Source organism: Abramis brama (assembly GCF_963993115.1).
Source record: "Abramis brama genome assembly, chromosome: 2".
NCBI classification, from domain to species: domain Eukaryota; kingdom Metazoa; phylum Chordata; class Actinopteri; order Cypriniformes; family Leuciscidae; genus Abramis; species Abramis brama.
The window spans coordinates 48,825,707-48,849,550 of NC_139964.1; the positions used below are offsets into that span (position 1 = coordinate 48,825,707).

At 36.0% G+C, this 23,844-nt stretch overlaps 2 protein-coding genes across 4 annotated transcripts; one reads left to right on the forward strand and one right to left on the reverse strand.

Annotated features, from left to right (window-relative positions):
- Positions 1-74: 74 nt before the first annotated feature.
- On the forward strand, positions 75-5,585 carry ints12 (integrator complex subunit 12). Its single transcript, XM_084105834.1, has 6 exons — positions 75-547; positions 630-788; positions 870-1,054; positions 3,052-3,211; positions 3,451-3,603; positions 4,799-5,585. Exons 1-6 carry the CDS (start codon positions 392-394, stop codon positions 5,405-5,407), a joined length of 1,422 nt encoding a protein of 473 aa, XP_083961960.1. The 5' UTR covers positions 75-391; the 3' UTR covers positions 5,408-5,585.
- An 89-nt stretch (positions 5,586-5,674) lies between these two features.
- On the reverse strand, positions 5,675-23,353 carry arhgef38 (Rho guanine nucleotide exchange factor (GEF) 38). Of its 3 annotated transcripts, XM_084105835.1 has the most exons (16): positions 23,306-23,353; positions 23,132-23,231; positions 22,748-23,039; positions 19,659-19,843; positions 19,223-19,340; positions 18,531-18,678; positions 18,421-18,438; positions 17,929-18,128; positions 16,666-16,799; positions 16,464-16,568; positions 13,193-13,315; positions 12,461-12,772; positions 11,588-11,719; positions 11,310-11,511; positions 9,150-9,361; positions 5,675-6,109 (listed from the first exon to the last, which is right to left on the reverse strand). In XM_084105835.1, the coding sequence occupies exons 3-16, from the start codon at positions 22,971-22,973 to the stop codon at positions 5,927-5,929; spliced, it is 2,298 nt and encodes a 765-aa protein (XP_083961961.1). In that variant the 5' UTR covers positions 22,974-23,039; positions 23,132-23,231; positions 23,306-23,353; the 3' UTR covers positions 5,675-5,926. The 3 variants fall into 3 exon arrangements, with proteins under 3 accessions (XP_083961961.1, XP_083961963.1, XP_083961962.1); XM_084105837.1 differs by having other exon boundaries at positions 22,748-23,007; positions 23,132-23,345; XM_084105836.1 differs by having other exon boundaries at positions 23,132-23,345.
- Positions 23,354-23,844: the final 491 nt, after the last annotated feature.

The following is a 23,844-nucleotide window of genomic DNA, read 5'->3' on the forward strand; positions in this document are numbered from 1 at the left end:
CAATTAGAGACAACAGTCTTGCTGCTAAGCCCCTCCCATTTCAGTTTCCGTATTTTATCAAGCGCTTTCTACCCGTTCTATTTCTATTAAGTATAGGTAGGCAGTCAGACCATTTCAAGCTGCAAATTACTCATTGTAAACTTAATTAATCAGTGCTAAGAATAATATTTTCTACTGTTTATAAAACGTGTTTTAGACAAAAGCTGGAAGACGTTAATCTCGAGTCAATCGGTTCTGGTTGCTTAGTTTATCTTAAAAATCCTAGAGATTGTACGAGACAGAAATGCGGGTTATCTAATGTTATTCGTGTATAACGTTACACCACATTAATTTCCATAGGAAGAGGGCTGATTCGTTGTCTTATGTAAAGTCTTATAATAACTGCTAAGCAATGGCTGGAACAGTAAGTCTAGAGCTAGACCCCATCTTTCTGAAGGGACTGGGGTACCTTCACTCCAAGAGCAAAGACTCAGCAGAGAAACTTAAGGCCCTGCTGGATGAGTCTTTAGCCAGGGGCAGTGACTCCATCTATAGGACATCACTGAAGGTGATCAAATCACAAAGGTATTTTTATGTTTGGAATTTAATTGTTAGATGTTTTAATTTGTGTCTCATTTTCCATTCATTAGGAAGCCGAAGTGAGCAAAGTGTCATTACCAAAAATGACCAAACAAGACTCCAAATCCTCCTCCAGCTCATCATCATCATCATCCATCACCAGCAGCAGTAGTAAATCCAGTAGCTCAGAGAAGACCAAAAAAGAAAGCGAGAAAAGATCTTTGGAAAAGGTTTTTTGCACTATTGTTTATTGTTGTAAATATGATATAAATTGAAAAGCTCAACCTAATAAAAGATCGTATGATATTTAGATTAGGGTTGATCCTGGAGAAGGGGCGGAGCCACCTAAAAAACCTCGCGTGGAAAAGCAGGACAGTCATCCCGCTCCGATTGCTTTTCAAACCAAGGACATTCCCATCCCAGATTTCACAGACATTGATGAAACCAACGCTGATGACTTTGCCATGGAAATGGGTCTTGCTTGTGTGGTTTGTCGGTGAGTAATGTAGAATATCACACCGGCCTAAACTAAGGCCTGGTTACCAGAGGGTTACTGGTTTGGACCCCACAAGGATCATGATTTATCACCATTGTGACACGGATGCCCGGTTGCACAGACAACGTTTAAGCTAGTCCCAGACTAAAATGCATGTTTGAGCTGTTTTAACTGAAAGTATCTTGCACTGATATATCTTCAAATATGTCATTGCCATTGTTTTGTGTCAAGATGCACACCAGTAATGTTTTTTCTAAGGCACGTTTAAAAAAAAAAGTTACTTAAGTTAAAGTAAGTCTTACTTTAACTAAGGCCTAATCCTGGCTTAATCTAAGACCTGTCTGTGAAACCGGGTCTTAAACTAGCTGCTCCTGCTTAACTGAGCCTGTAAAGTCATTTTGGATAAAAGATGTTAAATGACCACTTACTTTCTTACTATAAATAAATGCATTTCAAAATAAGTACAAAAAATTAACTAAAACCAAAACCAAACGGCAGCCTGCCTGTCTCTCTTTTGAAACTAACATGGAAGTGGCTTAAACTGCAATTCATCGACTGGCCGCTAGAGGCTGGATGCAAAAGAGAGTCAATCCCATATAAATGGCCAACTTCACAGCAGAAAAAAATGTGTTTACAGCTTGGTGCAAAAAGTGGTTTTGGTCTATATAGCTAAATTTGCCCTTCATGAAAACTGTGAGGGGGTGAATTCGTTTATAACTCATCCTTTTAAATTATATTAAGCCCTAAAGTTCTGCCTAATTAAGGGCATGACCACTTGAGTGACAGGTGAATTGCCGCTGCTATCACTACTAGCCGTTTGTCTGCTGTCTGTTAGCGTCACGTGTCCTCAGCTAATCCCGCCTTTTTGCCCATTTTCGTTTATCCGGGAGTGATGCACGGTGACGTGCTACCAAGATGGCCACGGCCGGGTCCGCTTACTTTGGGCTTCAAAAATGCTCTTCAGAAAAATACGGGTGACTTCACGGACACTACGTCCATATTTTTCAGTCTATGACCAAAACTGAAATAAAACGTACAAAATTACTGAAACTTACCCTACAATTAAAATGAAAGCTAATTCAAAATTATAATAAATACTATAATAGTATATAAAACAATATATAGAAAAGTGTATCAATATTAAATAATATTAGTATTATTTTAGTTTTGACATTGCCTTTTCAGTATATTTGATAAACCTTTTTGGAAATGTATTTGTCTCATGTCACTGTTGATGAGCCATGTACAGTCATGTGAAAAAGAAAGTACACCTTTTTAAATTATTTGGTTTTATGTATCACAAGAAATCATCTGGTCCTTGGCAGGTCTCAAAATTAGGTAAATACAACCCCAGATGAACAACAACACATGACATATTACACCGTGTCTTTGTTTATTTAACAAAAACTAGGCCGTAATGTGTGACAAACTAAGTACACACATACTGCTTCCATAGGAATTAAGAAGGTAAGTAAGTAGTAGTCAGGCGCTGCTTATCAGATGTCTTTGATTAATTGATCATCAGCAAGCGTGATCACCTCTATAAAAGCAGAAGTTTTGGCAGTTTGCTGCTCTAGAGCATTCAGATGTGTGTTAACACAATGCCAAGGAGGAAAGACATCAGCAATGGTCCAAACAATTTTAAGTCCATCATTCTACAGCGAGGAAGATTCATTATTCACAATCACAACGATGGGAGAGACTGATAAAGTCATATAGAAAATTATTACTTCAAGTTATTGCTGCTAAAGGAGGTTCTACAAGCTATTAAATCATAGACTGAACTTAGTTTGTCACACATGATGTCTCCATTTTGGCTTTATTTTTGTTAAATAAATGACATGATATAATGGCATGTGTTGTTGTTCCTCTGAGGTTGTATTTGCTTAATTTTTTTTACCATGCCCTGATATGTAATACCATAGAATTCAAAAGGGTGTACTTTCTTTTTCACATGACTGGATGTGTGAAATTAATCCAGCTTTCTTTCCTCTCAGGCAAATGACAGTCACTTCTGGCAATCAACTAGTGGAGTGTCAAGAGTGTCATAATCTGTATCATCAGGAGTGTCACAAACCTCAAGTTACTGACAAAGATGTCAATGACCCACGGCTAGTGTGGTACTGTGCTCGATGCACCAGGCAAATGAAACGAATGGTGAGAATTGCATGACAATAAGAAATTTTATATAATACACTGCAAAACTTTGGTGTAGAATTTTTTTTACACTCAGAAATTGCTAATAAATTTCACAAAGAAACAGAAAGAAACATGACATTTTGAAGTAGAAAGACTGAAGTTGTATTTTCTTGCAAAACATGCTCAAATAATATTTGTCGAAAAATAATTTTTTACAGTGTAGTAGGAACACTCAATATGTTTTTTTAATGTCTCAGGCCCAAAAGACTCAGAAGCCTCCACAGAAACCAGCTCCTGCTTTGGCAACAGCTGTACCTATGTTGAAAGATCCACTAGTGAAGAAAGCTGAACTAAAGCCTAAACCTGAAACGACTGGTTCATTCCAGGCCTTTAAGAGAACAGAGGTGAAGGTGAGTGTATTCACACCAGTAGAGATGATAGACCAGGGGTCTCAAACTCAAAGTACCTGTGTCAATTGAACAGTTAAAGGGTTAGTTCACTAAAAAATGAAAAGAATTGTCATCATTTACTCACCCTCATGTCATTCCAACCCTGTAAGACTTTCATTCATCTACTTTAAATGAAATCTGAGAGCTTTCTGTCCCTCCGTTGACAGCTATGCAACTACCAATTTGTTGCTTCAAAAAGTTCATAAAGAGATCGTAAAACGAATCTGTATGAATCAAGCTGCTTAGTCCAAATCTTGATCTTAAAGAGACTTGAACGCTTTATATGATGAACAGATTGAATTTAGACACTTATTCTTTTTTTTTTATAACATTCATCAGCGAACATAAATGCTCAACCTGCGTAACACACAAGAATGAACCTCATTGGTTCTCGCACACCAAGCAAACATGCTTGAGCTTCTGCTTGTATCAACTGATGTGTGAGTTGAATGTTTATATGTGAATAAAAGCCTAAAATTAAATCTGGTCATCATATAAAGCGATCGTGTCTCTTCAGAAAATTTGGACTAAACTGCTCAATTCATATGGATTTGTTTTATGATCTCTTTATGAACTTTTTGTAGCATCAAAGTAGTAGTTACCTGAACTGTCAATGGAGGGACAGAAATCTCTCAGATATCATTAAAATATCATTTGTGTTTTGAAGATGAACAAAAGTTTTACAGGTTTGGAACGACATGAGGGTGAGTAAATGTGACAGAATTTTTGGGTGAACTATCCCTTTAAAGTCTAAGAAAAATCACAAGCTGGCTTTAATGTAACGGTCAGTAATTATTTTAATATAAAAGAGCTAAAATAAAATACTGGATAATACATGAACTTTATAAGGTTATTTTGTTTTTCAACATCGATGGGTCTGACAGCCCCTCACCCTCCAGTATGTAAGGACAGTTGTGCATGGTGTATCTAACATTGCACTGTGTTTTGTTTTTTCTATGTTAATTAAGTGTATCAGTCAGGTATTTGATGTTTTCTTTTTGGAATTTTCAGTGTGAAATCATCCAGTTCTATAGTTATCTAGTTTTATTTATATACTGAGAAAGGCATGAGGTCAAAAAGAGATCAGTACACCAATGTATAATGTCCGTTATGAAGTCTCATTAAGTACTTTTTTTCTTCTTCTTCTTCTGTCCAGGCGCCTGCGGCATCAGGAAACGCCTCCGGCAGTAGCTCATCTTTGCCCCAAGGACTTACAGGATGGGCTGCCTTTACCAAGACCTCAAATGTTGGACCTTCCAGTACCAAGTTGAGCACCAGTCAGCCAGGTAGCAGTAAATCAACCCCACCTCCCTCAGGCTCTAAACCTGTGGGGCTCTCTGCACTGGCCAATGTTAAGCCAGGTCTGGCTAATAAACCTTCAGGAGGCAGCGGTGGTGGAAGTGGTAATGGGAACAATGGCTCCAGCACGGTACCTATGAAACCACCCCCTCCACTCACACTTGGCAAGCAGGTTTTGAGCCGTTCAGCCAGTGGAGATAGCTTGGGAAAAATGACTGTGACTGGATCTTTGTCACCTGGGGCAGCACCCTCTAGCAGCCTGGGAGGCAATGGTGGGTCTGGAGGCAATGGAGGGGGCAACGGGGGCAATAGTGGTGGCAGTAGCGGCAACAACAATAACAACAGCAGTGGAACAAAAGCCTCAGCTGATGGCAAGGCACCCACTTCCCAGGAGTCTCAGCTCAATGCTATGAAACGCCTGCAGATGGTGAAAAAGAAAGCAGCACAGAAGAAACTGAAGAAATGAGTAGGACGAAGCCAGGCTATTATGTTAAACAGCAAGTCAAATCCGGTTTTTCAAATCATATACTTGAATGTTACTGGTCTTTCTGAAGCGGTTTGGTTTGAAGATGTACCATTCACGTTATTGAAAACAAGCTGCTCATTTTAATGTGTTTAATAAATAACACCTTTTTTTAAAGAAATTGAATCTTGTAATTTTTAACCTTTTTACAATTACTTAAATACTTATTTTAATGAACGACAACCCACAAAAAAACAGACAAGGTCATTTGCATGATTATAAATAATTTAATAATCAAGATGTATATTAATATAACTATATACAAATAGTTAAAATATATATTTTTTCTAATTAGCAACATGTTGTCCATAACATTTTTTTATATAGTTCAAGTAAACACTGTTGGTAGCATCATGTAGTGCAAAAATATTTGTGCGGGATTGGCCTTCATTAAGCAATTAATTTATAATTCATATTTTTCTTCCTTTAAATAAAAATATTAATAGACATTAAAAAATAGTTTCAGGCATATGACATCTTTCCAAGGTAGTTTGCTGGAACGTAGCCACGTTGTCCATTAGATTCAGCGAGCCACCAGTCTTTGTTACCACCGAGGTCTGAAAACTTAAGAATACGAACATGCTGGTACTCCTGAAGCGTGAGCTCTTGTTCACAGCGCGCCTGGAATGCATAAACTGCATAGAACTGCAGAAAAATGAGAAGTAAAATTAGTGTCTTGTTGTTATTCTCTTTATATACAACAACACAGTCTCAAAACAGGAAAGCTGAACTTTAGAGATCAGATGTCATTTTAGTTTTAAACCGGAAAAAAACATAACAGTACAGTATCTGAAAATCAGTTTATCTAATTTGAAATGATTTGTCCTTCAATCTAGAGCCTTTCCGGGACATATGACCAGTAGATGGCGCTGTCTATCCATTCACAATATAACATTTTAAACTCGATTGACCCCATTCGCTCAAGTCGTCTATTTATCTTATTCTAAAGAAAAAACATTTTCATAATCTTTCATCAAAATTACTAACTTTTCTGCCTCCTGAAACAATTATTTTTCTTCTAATGTTATAGCCAAGGTCATGTTGGACAAATGCAAAACAAAATATTAATATGATCATATTAATATTTTGTTTTGCATTTGTCCAACATGACCTTGGCTATAACATTAGAAGAAAAATAATTGTTTCAGGAGGCAGAAAAGTTAGTAATTTTGATGAAAGATTATGAAAATGTTTTTTTTTTATATTAAGTGATGATTAAGTAGTACCATAGCCTAACATAACTTCAACCCATCACAAGACAAATCCTCATGTAGCCTATACATTATTTAGGCCGCATTTACACTGCAGGTCTTGATGCCCAATTCCGATTTGTTGACTATTTCAGTTTTTTTGTTTGTTTGTTTTTTGACGACCAGCTTACATCATCTTTAAAAAAAAAGACCCATATCCAATATCTGCATTTCCACTATACACTTGGCGAAACAACCAAAGGTAGACGTATTGATGATGACCCGGAAAAGCTTGGGCCGAAAAGAAAGTTTTTTCTTTTTTTTTCTTGGGCCGAAAAGAAAGTAAAAATGGCGCGATTTGCAGTGGATGCAGATGAAATGATAATTCAAGCTTTCAAGCATAAGCTTTTATTATCTTTAAATGTCAACAAAACATTGGGTTGAGCCTTCGTCCTCCATAACACCATTGAAAAGAGTCATGTGATCACGGTTGGTGTCCATCTGAGTTGACGTTATTCGCCAGCGTTGCTTTTTCAATGACGTATGACTCGCATTGAAAGGAATATCCGATCTATCCGCTTACATGGCAGACGCAAATGCATGTTTCCGATTCATATGAGTTTTTTTTTCCTGCTTGCATGTTTGTGGGTCATATCCGATCAGTGCAACATGGGAGGAAAAAATCGGAATCGGTTCACTTGAACCATATAATGTAAACGCGGCCTTAGTGAACAATATTATTTTTCACTTGACACACATCACAGTAAAGTAGTCAGAATGCCATTTCATGTTGTCTTTACTGCTTGACATAAAGCAAAATCCATTGAAGTCCTCCAGGTAGTATTACAAATTTTCAATTATACTTTTTCAAAAATGTGAAACACCACTTTACACAACAGTTAATTATGGTCCTCTTTAATTTGATTGGCTTTACAGTTGGGCTGAAATTGCAAAGCACTGGGACATTTGAATGTTCCTATTACTCCACTTGTCTGTTTGTGGCATTCCACACAGGCTGTCAGTTACCCATTCTGCAGGTCACATCGTTTCACCAGTAAATGACTGTCTTTGTATCTTATGAGTGAGTAATTGAATCAATGACTGATTATTCAAAAAACATTGATTCATTCAGGAAGGAAACACTACTATGTTTTGCTCGGAGGCATGCAATGGTTGTTCCTGTTTGATATAGTTTGGAACTATTTCCATTGGTGGAGCAAAAATGGACAAAGTATCTGGAACATTGTGTCTAAAATGTTAGTTTTTCAGTAAGTTTCCTTGTTTATTGAACTACTGTTTACAAGCAATCAAAATAATAATTGTTCTGTTCTATGCTGTTGTTGCTCTGAACTCAGACTTCCCACCCACAAAGTTTGGAAACCAAAATAAAATTTCAAAACCAAAAATAAAGTTAGAGTAATTAAATTTGGGTAATTTAACTCTTTATGCTGTTCAGGGTGTTGTGTTCTCAGGTGATACAATAAGCCAGGCAACGAGGCGCCTGTTTTTGTGAATTTTATTGCGACTATCTTAATTTTTTTGTCATGGTAAAGTGCGTTCACACAGCTGACATGTTTACCTTTTGTAGCTTATCCATCTCGTGTGCTCGAAATAGACACTGACACATAAAAACGTGTCATCAGAGAAACCTGTTAACTGTCATTGTACTTTTGCCGCACATTTTTAATTGCCTTTTTTCCTTATCACATATTTTAGAAATCAATAAATTAGGTATCATCTGAAAGTTTAAACATTCAAAGTTCATCCTGTGAAAACAGTTTTGAAATTAGACATTGCGTTACCATGGAAAACGGGTACTTAAAACCTTTTAGCCTTTCAATTATTGTATGATATACTGTAAACATCATCACAACTTGGTTAGATATATGGCTTTGATTTTCTAGCAAAATTATATTGTAAAATGTATATTTTGTATAAAACAAAAAGATTTTGTTTAGTACATTTTGCTTTACAGTAAACTTAAACTATTATAACTTTTTTACACTTTAATTTTTTTAAGCTGCTTTTACTTCTGCAATAATTTGTCTTCTTTAAAAAAGTCTAACCTTAGGTTTGTATTTCAAAGCATTCTCTAATTACAACCATCTGAGTTCAGATATGCTTTAGATAAATATTATTTTTTTGCTGTTTCGGGTGAATATTTTCAGTTGGCAAAATTTCAGTGCATCACTAGTGCTGATATTTGGAACAATGGCACACTCGCATCTGTGAAATTGATTTAATACCCTTTAAAGGTGATGATACACAGGGCAACTTTTTGGGCAATGTTGCCGTCAACAGGAAACCAGATGAGACACAGGGCCCACGACCGATCTAAAGTATCCAGATAGAAATTTATTGCTCATTTTAAAATGGGAAAGTGCCCAAGCAACAATCGCTCAGCAAGATTGCCCAGCAACATTGCTCAAAAAGTAACCCTGTGTATCATCACCTTAAGTCTTGTGTACCACACACACACTTTCCATGTGTCTTACATATTGGTCCTCAGAGTGGTCCGGCTCGTCCTGTGGTCCAGACTGAGGGGACATACTGTCTGAAGTGCTGTTCGGACTGAAGCTCCTCATACTACTGCTCCTGCTGCCCGAGACAAACAGACTCAGATTGTCAAAGTCATCTGGCCTTTCAGTCACCTCTCGCTGGGGGTTGTAGGCTTTCAGGAATGAGGAGTACACATAGCCTTGCGTACCTAAACACACACGCACACACACACACAAAGACAAAGAGAAATGTCATTATCAACAGCAGGAGCCTGGTTAACCTAATAGGAGCAAAATAATGGCAGCTTTGTAAGACCACAAGAGTGAACGTGATCTCAGACAGATCAGTTTCAGACCTCAAACTAATTAAATAAGTTGTCTGAAGGATCATGGATAACACTTTTCACATTTTTTTTTAATAATACAATTCAAATATCATAGCATAATAACATTATTATTATTATTTTTATTTTGTGATATTTAAAGATTTCAAGTAAATATTTCAAGGGCTTTATTGGCTGAACTCTTTTTTTCTACTTCCAGTCACTGTTTTTTTTTTATCCCCCAATGACCTGAAACTCCTTTCAATAGTTGATAACAGACCTGTTGATCACCTGACATAACAAGAATGCTGGTCCTGTTGTGAAGCAACAGTCTCTGTGGAGTTAAGGCTAGTTTATAGACATGTGACGAAAGAAAATCCTTATGGGATTTCATTACTCTCTGCTGTAAGGTTATGAAGTTCAACAGCAGATAGATAGGATGCATACAAAATTTCCACCAGCCTTATTAATGCTTTAGTTAATGGTGTCTACTGTAAATATCATTGTGTTTACAAGTATAAACTCTCATGTGAATTAATAGCGTAAGCGTGAGCAAACGTTAAAAAAACTGGTTACACTTTAAAATAAAATTCAATTTTAACATTTACATTTAACATTTAACAATGCATTAGGGTATGTTAATGTTAGGTTAATGTTAAAAGTAGGTTAATGTTAATTTATACATATTGTACATTGTTAATTAATATTCATTCATAATATATTTGTTAAAGGAGAACTCCGGTCAATTTTAACATTGAGCTCATTTTTTTGTAAATTTGGAGTGCTGTCAGTACAGAGAACAACGACAAAAATCGGTGTTGCCTACACCGTGTTATCCTCTTTTTAAAATTTGCACCCTGTTGACTTCAGTGGGGCAAGCATCACGCGCGTGAACTCGACAATCGACTACTGTGGACTTCGACCGAAAACAGGATGTAAATACAGGTATGAACGCTGACTGAATTAACATCATTTTTATTCATATCTTTCACATCTACTGCAGTCAGATTCACCCGTGTTCACTCTGAAGGAATCACTCACAATGGCTGGGCACTTGTAATGACACATCAAGGATGTTAAGAGGCTAAAAGCAGGTTTAAAACTTGCCCCATTGAAGTCAACAGGGTGCAAATTTTAAAAAGAGGATAACACGGTGTAGGCAACACCGATTTTTGTCGTTGTTCTCTGTACTGACAGCACTCCAAATTTACAAAAAAATGAGCTCAATGTTAAAATTGACCGGAGTTCTCCTTTAATGTTTATTTTTACAACTTGATACAATACAATGTTAAAATGTAATAATTTATGTAGAAATGAACATTAGCTTAAGACTAATGAAAACTATAAAAGTACATTTTAATTTAATGACAGCTACTGCATCAACAAATGTTAACATAGATCCCTATTGTAAAGTTTTACCAAGAAATTTTGTTTAGTTTTGTGTGCCATAACCATTCATTTACATTCAATGAACATTACATTACATTCACACACACACACACACACACACACATTCAGCGAAGACACATCAAAAGTAACAGTAAATACATTTACGGTGTTAAAAAAGATTTCTATTCAGACAAATGTAGTTGTTTTAAATATTCTCTTTTTCAAAGAACCCAGGGGGGGGAAAATCTAATGGTTTTTACAAAAATACAACACAAACACAACTGTGATAATAATAAGTAATGTTTTCTGCAGCCACAATAGATGGCAGTGTACATCTTGACTTATCAATATTTAAAACTTCCCTCTTATACGCTGTGCATTATTATACATCTTTTTTTTCTGAAAATAAATTAAAGTGTATTTGAACACAAGTAAACAAACTTACTCCCAGTGTGTACCAGCCAGCGGCTGCTGCTGCCCATTGGGTCTTTGTCTTCCAGCAGGGCCACTAGCTCCCCCTCCAGCAGGCTGATGTCTTTTTCCTGACAGGCATTGCAATTACGCTTGAGCTGATAGAGCCGATCCACTGCATACTCTTCCAGGAGCCAGGCTCTGTGCTCCTCAGTCTGTCTGAGGATCTCTGGGGCCTGAAGAGAATTTTACACTCAACTGAGACCTTAATAGCAATATGGGTTTACCCAAATTTATCATTTGTAATCATACCATTTTCTTGTCCCGTTTCTCAAAGCTCACTTTGCGCTCCATCAGCTTTTGGGAATTTTCTTTGAAGAATCCAAGGTTGTTCAGCTCCTCCATGATAGAATTTTGGACTTCACTAAAGTTCGACATGGGAACCTGGATGGAATGACCAATGCAATGATTAAAATGCATAACAGAATTTTGGACATACTGTAGATCAGTGATTCTTAACCAGGGGGCATCAAAAAACTTCCACGGGTGCCCTAATAAGTCAAATAAATGTATATTAACATAATCTTAATTAAAATGCGAAAAACACAAACTAACAATCTAAATAACACTAACTTTTTATTATTATTATTAAAACAGAAGTCCCAGAGGTACATATCAGACTAGATAAGTGAGCCTTTGAATATTTTCTTGTACAAACTTGGATTTAAAAAAGTTGAGAACCATCGTTGTAGATGAAACAACCACTGTAATGGTTAAAATGTTATATTACACAGTCTTTTGAATGTGCTTTATCTCCATTATTACTGTTTTACAGAAAGTAACTGTAACAAATTATCATGTAGCCTACTGAACTTGAATTTTCAAATTTCATGTTCTGTGGGAAGCTATACTTGTATGCGTAAAGATCCTTTATGCTTAGAATATAACAGGCTAATGGTTTTGGATGACACAAAGGTTGTAGGTTTGAATCCAACCATGGACCACAGAAGTAACCTGATATGTTGTAAAATCACCATTTTGCCTTTGAACAAGACACTTAAAACTGGGGTTTCCAATGTGAAAAAGGGCTCTGTCACTTTCTCTACATTTCAAAATATATATATATGTATTTTTTTTAAATCATTATTTTTTAGTATCATTTATTTTCTGCCTGCTTTAACTCACCGGTAGCTGGTGGACAGGCGGTTGGGCTGCATCCATCAGCTTTCTAATTAATTTCACTACACAAATCAAGCAGTTGGTGAGGATGGTCCTGACAGCTCGGTTGAAGCATTGCAGCTCATCCAGCAGCTGGGCATTGAGGGCCTCGTAATCTCGTCTGGCCAGGCCCTGTTCCTCTTTGGAGGATCGGGAATCCAACTGGCTGCAGTAGTCCAACAGTTTATCGTAGCGCTTCTGTATCAGCTTCTGTGGTGATGCAAACATTCCCAGCAGGCTGGAGAGAGGAGCCAGAACTAGATGCTCCATATGATCTTTCTGAGGAACACAAACCATAAAAATTTTTAAGCTGCTATTTGCAGCAGATGCAGACATTTAATAGGTTTACAGCTGTTACAGACTAAATGCTTTGATTGAAAATGAAGCATAATGACACAATTGTGTGTATGAAATGTGAAAAATTAAGGGAATACTATAGTGAATCTCACTTAGCCAAAGTATTAGAGAGCCGCAATCTGTATGATGGCTTTGAGCCCATATTGTGCATTATTGTACTTCCTGTTGCTTATATGTAATTTTAAAGAGAAACTTAGCTCACTTAAAAATTATCATCCATGACTGTTTGAGAAAGTTTGAGAATGTTTCACAGTGCAGTTGCTGACAAGAACTGAGGGGAAATTTTACTCCATAGTTTATGCAAATACATCTTTTTGTGTGTGTGTGAGGGGAAACACTTACAAATTGTTTGTATGGGTCATTGCCATTCCTCTTTTGCTGAAAGCCATTGGTGTCTATTTTGTCTGGATCCTTCATTATAGTTTCTAGGTCCTGTGCATTTTGAACAGCAATGGATATCATCTCCTACAGTAAAGAGAAATATAAAAACAGGACATTGTACTGATCAACATTTATATAATTCAATTAATTCAGGACCCAGATCTATACATGAAGACTTCAGATGCAGAAGTGCCATCTGAAATTTTCTTCTAAAATGAGCATTTTTTTTCAAGCTCATATGTTTAAGTTCAGCAATTTCACTTTTTAAGGAGACATATCATGCTTTTAAATTGTTCCTTTGTACATATAAATCATACATTTGTAGTCTATATAAAGCGGAACTGCAATGCTTGGGTCTGAATTCCTCATTATTATAGCTCCACAGGCCCCTTTTCTACCCCTTTTCTGATGTGCGTCTGAGAGCAACTCGTTTTGGTGCGGTCTCTTTAAATACAAATGAGACACTTCATACCCCGCCCACACTCGGTTCAACTCCACCCCGTTCGGCCATTTTTGTAGTTTGATAGCAGAGATACGATTATCTAGCGGCACAGAAACTTTTTATTCACACGTTATTAACAAAATGTCAACAACGGAAGACTTGTCAAGCCAGCCTTACATGTTCGAGCCAGAGTCGGAGCAGGAGCGAGATGAAAATGAAGACGACGAACCTGTAGAACAACGTCTTCATATGGATGTATCGCAATGGTGTGTACTGTATTTACACATGAAACTTTGGTCTTCCGACCTTTTACCACCGTGTCGATTTATTTTGATTAATATGTGCGAGGGAGAGAGAGCAAGACAGCGTCTAGTTTGGAGACGGTGATGTCTTGTTTACACTTTCGCCTGGCTCCGAAGAGAGAGAGAGTGAGCGCGCGCGCGACCGGGTCTCTCTCTCTGCTCGTTCTTTCAGTTAAACATGCGCCCTGTCACGCGTGGCAGTTCATCTACATTAAACGGTGTAATGAAGTGTGTGGGTTACTACATCCAACAACCGAACATTTTAACTTACCCTCTCGTAACTTCTGCATCCTTTAGCTTGGACTACAAAATTGCAGCGAGAAATAAAAATGGCGGATTGCTCGAAGTGTTGGGCCGGAAGTCAATGTCCTTATTTGGCAGTTCCGCTGCAAATACTGTGACGTAATAGTTCAAAAAACGTCATAGATAACAGAAAAGTCGGAACTGGTTGAAAAATATGACCAAAACAGAATATAAAGATATCAACGAAGCACCTGAAGAGAATAATTTCATATTTTCTGTACTTCTAAACACTCCAAATATACAACAAAATGCATTTAAGGGCTAAAAAAGTGCATTTGGCATGATGTGTCCCCTTTAATGGCAATTAATAGGTCATTTTCATTGCCATTAAAGTGAAATAACTGAACATAAACATACAAGCTTGATAAAAATGATCATTCTAGAAGAAAATTTCAGATGGCACTTAGAGGCTTTTGCATCTGAAGTCTTCATATAAATATAAATATAATATATAGAACACATTATTTAAAAGTTTGAGTGCTTTCAATTAATAGAAATGCAACCAAATTTACAGTAGGATGGGGCTAGGCCTTTTGGAGTTTTTTTTCTTTTTTTTTTTCTAAATAAACCCTCAGTAACCAGCACTATCTCAGTACTTTCCTATGCTGCAAAAATTGTCCTGAACCATGCAGCCATTTTAAGATTGGTTTTGAGGTCATTTGGAATGTTATGATTTAGCTGATTTATATAGAACGAATTTAGTCATTTATATATTTATGAGACTTTATCACATAGGTTGCATATACTTTCGTTTCTTTTTTTTTTTTTGTCAAGGTGATTAAATTAACAGTTTTTAGGAACTGTTAAATAAATGCAAGGATAGTATTTTAGGTACAAAATGCCCCCTATAAAAGACTTTCTGAGGCAGAAATGAAAACACCACCCAAAACATTGTTAGTTTTTCACAGGAGGAAGATGGACAATACCTAGTGCAGCAGATTTTTTTCAACAAGGATGTGTTGACACTGACTGCTCTAATCACAATGGAAATTAATTTGTGAAATATTTCTGTACTAACAGTGAGGCTGGAAATGTGCATTGCACTGATCTAAAGCAAAATAAAACAACAATACTTGAAATGTTATAAAGAGATGTTTAAGGCAAGACACCAGGTGAAAAAGCTAAAAAAAACAAAAAACTAATAGATATCACTCATATTTCCCCAGATGATTAATCAAAGTAGCTACATTAAGACAGTTCTGTCATGACAACTCTCGGAGAGACTGACATGGTAATGGTAGTGGATATGGCAATGTTAATGTATTTAGTCTTGGCGGAATAGATCTGCTATGCTATGACTTGCTACTGCCAATGCATTCACAAACATTGCTGTGAGCATGTAAGACATGCTGCTGCTGCACATGTAACATACATGAAATAACCCCACGTAGCAGATCAATACAGGTGGAGCTGGGGAAGGTGGAGAGTTTCTGAACACTGCAGACTGCTAACAGCAACACTGGTATTTGTTTGCATGTTGAGCTATGTAGATGACGATGTGATCGCTACCAAATGAGTTAAGGACTTATCAGCCTACGCAACCTAGAGTTTCATGCCAGAACTTGGTATTATTACATTGTTATCATTAAGTTCTTAAAATGTTGTGTTGTTTAAACAAGCAAATGATGCATTATCTAACTAAATATGCACTAGTTTGCATACATTTCCAGAAGAGTTAATTTGAACATTGGATGAAGCCAGGTTCAAAATTCTGGTTTCATTTTGTTGGCATAATAGAGATAAAGGTTTTCACAGAGGTTTTTAAATTTTTAAATTTTTATCTCTCCATAAATTAGAAAATACTGTCAACAGCCAGAAAAAAATTTTTTTGCCATGTTTTAGGAATACAATGTTCTAAAAATATTCCTAAAAACTTGTATATGAACAAACCCCATCTGTTAAAACTATAGAATAAATATATGAATAAAACTTTTTTGATGTATGTAAGATAATTTTGGTGTATGTAAAGGCTACTGAAGAGGGGATTTCTGGCTCAGTGCATGAGAAAAAAAATAACTCATTAAAAAAAGCCTTTAAATATATATTTTCTGAGTCTGTTATGGAAGCAAAATAGCCCAAAAATCTCAAAATTTACAAATGTATGGAAATACTATTGCCTAAAGTGTCTTTCCTTAATTGTATCTATTTTTGTATAAATAAAAATATGTCACATGTTTCTTCATACCTGAGTATAGAGCAAATAACAGCTGATGTTTTTCACTAGCTGTCTCACAGCTTTCTCAAGGCAACGGAAAAGTTTTTCCTCCTTGTCAAACGCTTCATCTCTCACCTGTGGAGAAGAGAAAAGCCGCAACAATACACACAGACTGCCTTTACAGAGGCCTGAGTAAAAACATGGTTATTTTTGCCTCGTTTGGTTAAAGTACCTGTGGCTCAACGCCAGTGAGCATCTTAAAATAGCTTGTCAGGCGGTCAGATTTCTTCCTGATAGAATGAATGTTGAACTTGTTGAGTTTAACCCTCAGTGAGGTTTCATCGTCACTCCTCTTGTACTTCAGCACTGAAACAACAGTTGCAAAGTGTCATATTTGCAAACTTTAATACTTACAAAGCAAACAACAACAAAAATCTTTTATACGTGAGTTCTATAGATATGCATGGTTGCTTTAACCCAAAATACTTTCTGAACCACGTTTGCACTATCCTCCTGGGACCCAGGAATAGACTTTTGTCCACTGTAGTGGACATTATATTTTAGTGAATTTCTCTGACACCAAACATGTCACATGTTACAACCTGGGTGTCCTGTAAAGAGCACATTCAGGGCTTTTGTCACCAAATGTTTGGAGGTTTCACCATGAAAACAACTTCTCCTTGGTCTTTAAAAATGTCTGACATTAATTTAGTGATCAAATGTAGCACTCCTATGGAAATATGATAATATATTGTAATTATACTAAAATTACTACTTTTCAAATTGCATTTCATAAACCAACATCTCAGGAAAACATTATGGGGTTAAAAAAGAATAAAAAGAAGAAAAAAAAGACTTTGATTTCATAGATGTCCACTGTAGAGGACATCAGGACTTAAATCATGTTTATCAGGCATTTTGGGAGACACAACAAGTAAATATGGAAATAAATTGTACATCAATATTCCAATGAAATATTAGATATTATTATTAAAATGTTGCTAATTATTACTCCAGTTATTACACTTCTTTTTTCATTAAATGTTGCTCCAAGAACACATTAATGTGCAAATTAGATACAGTGTATAGATACATTGCATTGAATGGGAATATAAATTTATGGCCATTTTACCCACATATTGCATATAGTAAAATGGTGTATCAATTCATTCCGTTTATCTTTCATAACATAGTTGAGAATCATCTTTATACAAATTTTGGTTAAAAAAAACCCTGAAACCCTAAAATGTATTGGTGATTGAAAAAAACAACAACTGAGTCCTGGTGTCCACTACAGAGGACATAGCATAATGAATAAAATATCATTTTAAATTATCTTTTTTTTTTTTTACCATTTGTTTCTTATGCTCTAAACAATGTGATGACATGAAAAAAAAATTTTTTCTGGGTCTCAGGAGGCTATTGGACAACTTGCAACCTAAAACCTTGTAGGCCTATTTGATATAGTTATTATAAGATCCTGTGTACGTCTCACCTATGTCTTTCCTCCTCTTAAACTCATTAATGTTGACGTTAATGATCTTCACAGTGGTCAGAGCTTCCTGTAAGGGCCTGTTGTCAGGGTGGTCCATGGGTGTGGCATTCCACAGTTCAGCCAACAGCAGCGGGTATTTCATGACACGCTGCACTGGTTTAATGATCAGAGAGCCCATGTCAAGCAAATTGGGCTTTCCTCTAAAAAATAACATTGAATGAAGAACAACTATTCAGATTTGGTGAACTCCACTTTGTTCACTATGTACAATCTGTATAAATTACTTTTATGATGTTTCTGTAGCTCAGCTGAGCATGAGGCGCAACAACAAAGTCACAGTTTCGATTAATGCATAGCTTGAATTATAAGTTGTATTGATAAGCTATTAACATGTCTATAAAGTAACATTCATGTTTATAATTATAAAATGTCAGAATTTTCACTACTATATATTATTTATCACAGAGTTTAAATCAAAAATTGCATACTCACTCCAGGTCATATATTTTCCTGTGAGAGAAGAGACAATAAATCATTATTGTACACATTAGAGCCAAAGGCCTGGCTTATATCTAAGAGATACATGCAGTCAACATCTTTACTTGAGTGTTGATATGCATCTTCTAAAATGCTGCTGAATGTCCTCCTGTGCTTCATAAGACTTGAGTGAAGCATTAGCCTCGTCGTGATGATAGCAGTAAATTTTGTATACCTCCTCCATGACAGCTTTGGCATGGATAAAAACTTCTCCTAAAAAAATTTAAAAAAAAATCAGTCTATAAATTATATGATCAATAAGTTATGGCAACATATGTTTTTACATTGCTTTAACTCATCAAAATAAGTTAAGCAATTTTCAACTTTTTGAAAGTCTGTTTAATGTAATTTAATTTGAAATGACTTAAACAGCTGTTGATTGTATTTACATTTTTGAGGCAGCAACTTTTTTTTTTATGTTTAATGTTTTTTAATGTTCTATAAAAGTATAATCAAGTCACACTATAGGATAATGTTTTACATTTATGAAAAGGTTTCCAAAAAAATCTTCATATACATTTTAATAAAATTATACAATAGTTTAATAATTATTTAACTGTTTTTTATTTGTTGTATATTAACATTATTTTTATTGGGTTTATTAAGTTCATTAATCTTTAGTTTAATAATAAACATGAATCCTAATTTGTAATGTCAGTTGTTACGTAACATACCATTAATTATAGCCAATGTTTTTGTTTGTTATTTTAATGCTTGTAAGTCGAATGTTTCTATTTCAAATGTATTTCAAAATTACCTATGAGTTGTGTTTCAGGGTCAGGGTCAGCTATGGCATCTTGTAGCCTTTGGAGCAGATCAGCAGAGACAACACACACAGACTCAATGTTGGTGAACAGTCGATCCACATCCACCACCTATAACAAACCCATCAGACCCCAAAATCATGCATCAAACAAAATGTTAATATAGAAATAGCAAGTTTAGTAGATGCTTAACAGAAATGCACTACAGATCGGAATCTTTTTTGCAGTATTTAGTATTTAGTAACATAAAACCTTTATATACCTCTATGGTGATTATGTGATGACATTACAAATCTAAAGGTGTTCTAAATCTGCAGTTACAAGATTGTAATGGCCCAGCCGATTTGTACTTTAGGTTGCTCTTGATCATGTTTAAAAAAAGACAGAATTTTCATATTAGAATACATCTCTATGGGACTGTGAACATGCCTGGGCTGCTCTGAGAGGAAGCAGAACCTCGCTTATGCAGAGCTCCAAGTCCTTCTGATAATCTCCCTCTGTCCTAACCAGCTCCTCAATGACCTTTGACCTTTTTATCATCTTCCTGTGGCGGATTTCTTCTGGATCCATGGCTGGGGATGTGGCTAAAGAGATATCATGTGGGGACATTTTCTCTGATGCAAGGACAAAGAAAAAGAAAAAGAGATGAATTACGCAGTTCAGATTGTACATACATTAGGCTATATAAAAAAATCCTGTTAATCTATTGGTAAAAAACACATCTGTGTTTGCCAGAAAGATTGAAACTTGCAGTTGCGTGTTATAAAGACAGAATTGCGAGTTTATATCATGCAATTGCGAAAAAATGATGGGTATATTATATGATGGGTATTATGGGATTCAAAAATTTCTCTGTAATAAAAACTGACCTGAAAACTGACCTAGAGTGTTATTTTATAACAGTAATTTAATTTAATTTTTGAATAATTACATGCAATTAAGAGTCTTTTCAGCAGTGCAATTCTTAAATTGAGTTATGAATCATCAAAAGAGTATACATTAGCTTACTAAATAAAACTAAATATTAGGTATTGCTGCAAGCAATATGAAAGTTAAACAAAGCAAGTATGTACTCATGGGAAGTGAGATGATTCTTTGTTTCCTGGTCACCTCCATATGACACTTCCTCCTTACAGAAAGAGACAGAGAGGCTACAGGCAAAGGTGGGGCCAGGTGTCACATTACTTTTTGGCACAGTGATGCAATGCTGAAAAGGCTTTTTATTTCTTTTAGTGCTTGCACATCTCAAACATACAGATATGGTGTTTAAAATGACGAATAATTGGACCACATTTTAATATTTTTAGATGTAAATAATGAAATTACTACAATAATGTGAGGAATTTCCCTTGCATTTAACATGTCTTAATGATCCAATCATAAATTTCACGCTTATAAATTATAAATCAGCTTTAATTACCCAGGAAACAAAACTGTGACTTATTATGTGTGAAAAAATAAGCAGTGGGCAGATATGATTCGAGAAGCAAGTCTTAGACAAAGAGTTTGGTTATGACAATAGAGGAGTTGTGTTTCACTCATTTCACTCACACAGAGTCATATAACTAATCTCTGCCCTACAAATCACCAGAACATGTATGTCTTGATGCAGAATAAATTAAAACATGACAGCAATCTTAAGCTAATACAGTGAATTCAAGATTCCTCATAGAAAATGTTTAATCAGTACTACATTATTCTCTTGTGAACCTGCATTTTGACTGGCTGAGCAATTTAGACCTCATGAAAAGAAAACACAAAGACTTTTTACTGAAGGCCAGCTAATGGAAACCTGTGCCACGCTGAACAGATCACATTTCTGCAGGAAAACATTACCTGACTGAACTCAAGCTTGGAGATGTGCTTTGAGCTCACTGTGAGTGTTGATTTAGCTCCTGTGTCTTTGTATAGCATCAATAATGATCTGCCTATTTCGTTTTAATTATTTGAAAGCCTCAAGCAAGACTCCCATCCTACCTTCTCCGCTTGGTTTGATTCAGTAACACAAAGTAAACATACAGGATCCAAACATACCTCTTGTACACACGCACACACAAGTGGAACCTGCCCTGCAAGTGCCCATTAAGAGCTTGTATCTCATATGATCAAGTGTTTGCTTTGGACATTTTCTTTTTTCTTTTGGGAAAGACATGAAAATATCATATTTCAAACACATTTATACAGTCATACTGATGTGCTAAAACAACATTCTTGTTTTAGTTAATCCATTGTTTCATTATGAAGCATGATAAGTGATCCAGAACACTCAGTTTTATGAGCATTTCCTGTTCAGGGATCAACATTTCCTCAATGATGTCATCATATTTGACTTTAATTGTGCCATATGACATACAGCTGGCTATCAATGGCATACTATGCAATATAAATATACTATATGGCTAAACGTGTGAACTGAAGTGTCTCAAATTTAAAAAATAAATAAAATGGACTACCTCATGTTGGAACTATATGAAGGTATATTAATAACTAAAAGAAGTTAATTTAACAACTCATTTCTAGAACTGAAAGGGTTTAAAAATTATAAGTCTCATTGCTAATGCTTTACACATACAATAAGAAACTAAAACTGCTGACTAGTTGCAAGCGTTTCAGTCATGTGCTGTTTGTTAAATTCAAAATGATTGGTTTGCTTTTTACAGATGAATCGTGAAGTCTCAGAATTCTCCTTGACATGATTAGAATGTATGACAACACATTTTGTTTATATAAGGGCTATTGAATGAAAACTAAGAAGCTTGTATGACAAGACTGTCCTCATAGCTGTGAGATGTCCTCAATGTCATGACTTGGCAGCCCTGAAAGGCTTCATTCCCTGCTCAGTGGAGGCTGTTAAACTAGTTTTTCTGTCATCTGATGTCATTCTCAAGTTAAGATTATGATGACATTCACATATCATCACAACCAGACTGTGATATGACATTCACAAGAAAATGAATGAATGAATTACTTCATATTTATTATAATATATTCTACTCATCAAGTTAAATGCTCTAATAATGCAAAAAGAGTGCAATTCGGAATAAACCAAATAAAAATTAGTAGATAGCAACTTCCTGATAAAGTAAACAGCGTAGGCACAGTGGCTGAGCTTGTTTACGACTGTTCCACAACCATGTTCAGCACTGTGGCCGAGGTTCAGTTTGCATATGTGACATCAGTCCAGTGGGAATAGATCTCTCTCTGTAATGTAACAACGCAACAGGTGCTAAGCATCAGCACACACATGCCCTCTTTTTTCTATTTTTTTTAACTTCACTCTGCACAAAGATCTAATGGAATTTGAGATGGGAGGCTTTAAAAAAGTATAATTGGTATAAAATCAAGTCTGTGCTTACCTGCTGCTCTGCAGGATGTCTAAACCGTGTTGATGTGAGCCTAACAACGGTCTTTCTAAGGTTATCAAGGCTTTACTATAATCTAATGTTTAACCACTATAAAGTCACAACTTCATTCAAATAGCTGAAAAGAATTCTATCCAGTTTGTGAGGAAAAATTACCTTTAAGTTTAGCACTATACTCTGTCTTGTCAGAATAGCTCCTTCTCACCAAGGTTGCGATGCTGATGTCACCTTTGGAAGCGTCATCTTCCACAATAGTATCTGTCTTCCTCCTTTCCAGGTATCTTACGAAAAGTCTGTTTCTCCTTTTAATTCCTTTGTCTTTCTCTTTTCTCTCCACCTTTTCATTCTCTCTGTCATTCCCACTGGCCTGGTTGGGATCCATGTTGACCCCTTTCTGCTCCCTCTTGCTTGGATGTCTGGAGTAGAGGTGGTGAAAGAGAGGGAGAGTCTGGGAAGAGGAACAGGTGCAGTGTTGCTTCTATTGCTGTGTACACTAACTCCATGCAGGTAACCCCTCCCCCTCTTCTGTTTCCGCCATACCTGTCTCACGAGAGCTGTAGCCACACCTCCTTCACTTCTCTCTTTACAAAAAAGACAATCATGAAGCTAGAGATTCTGGGCTTTTCAGAGTCTGGTCTCCCTTAAGGCAAAGATAGATGGCATAAAATGTTTCACACAGTGTAATATCTTGCTGAGTGACTTGAATTTGCATACCTGTTGGATATGTGGACTATGATAAATGAGAGCAACAGACCACCAGCCAGCCAAGACACAAGCAATAGGTATCTATGTGAGACGCTTTACAATAGACTTCTGGAAATATTGTTTCGGATGAGTGCAGATAGAGTTAATATTAAACAAGAAGGAGGGTCTGATGACTTAACTTTGAAGGCCATGACAAAGGTCGACATATCAAACAGGCCTGTAAAGTTTTCGATTTGTGTCAACATTTACAAAGCATTACGTCAATGCTGGTGTATATATAAACATTAAGACCAAATGCGTAAACCCTGTGAAATGTCATGTGACAGAATATATGGGCTTTAAAATAAGACTTTTGTTTTATTCAGATTAATATTTTAATAGATCAGATATGTATTAGATTTAAACCAGATTATGCTCTCAAAACTCAAATGTACCTTAATCAGAGATGGTTGTCAAGTCATTTTAACTCTGACTAACATGCATGACTAAATTCGGGGTCAGCTGTGTATTTGTCTAAAACTATATTCAAAAGTTTCCCATAAACAGGT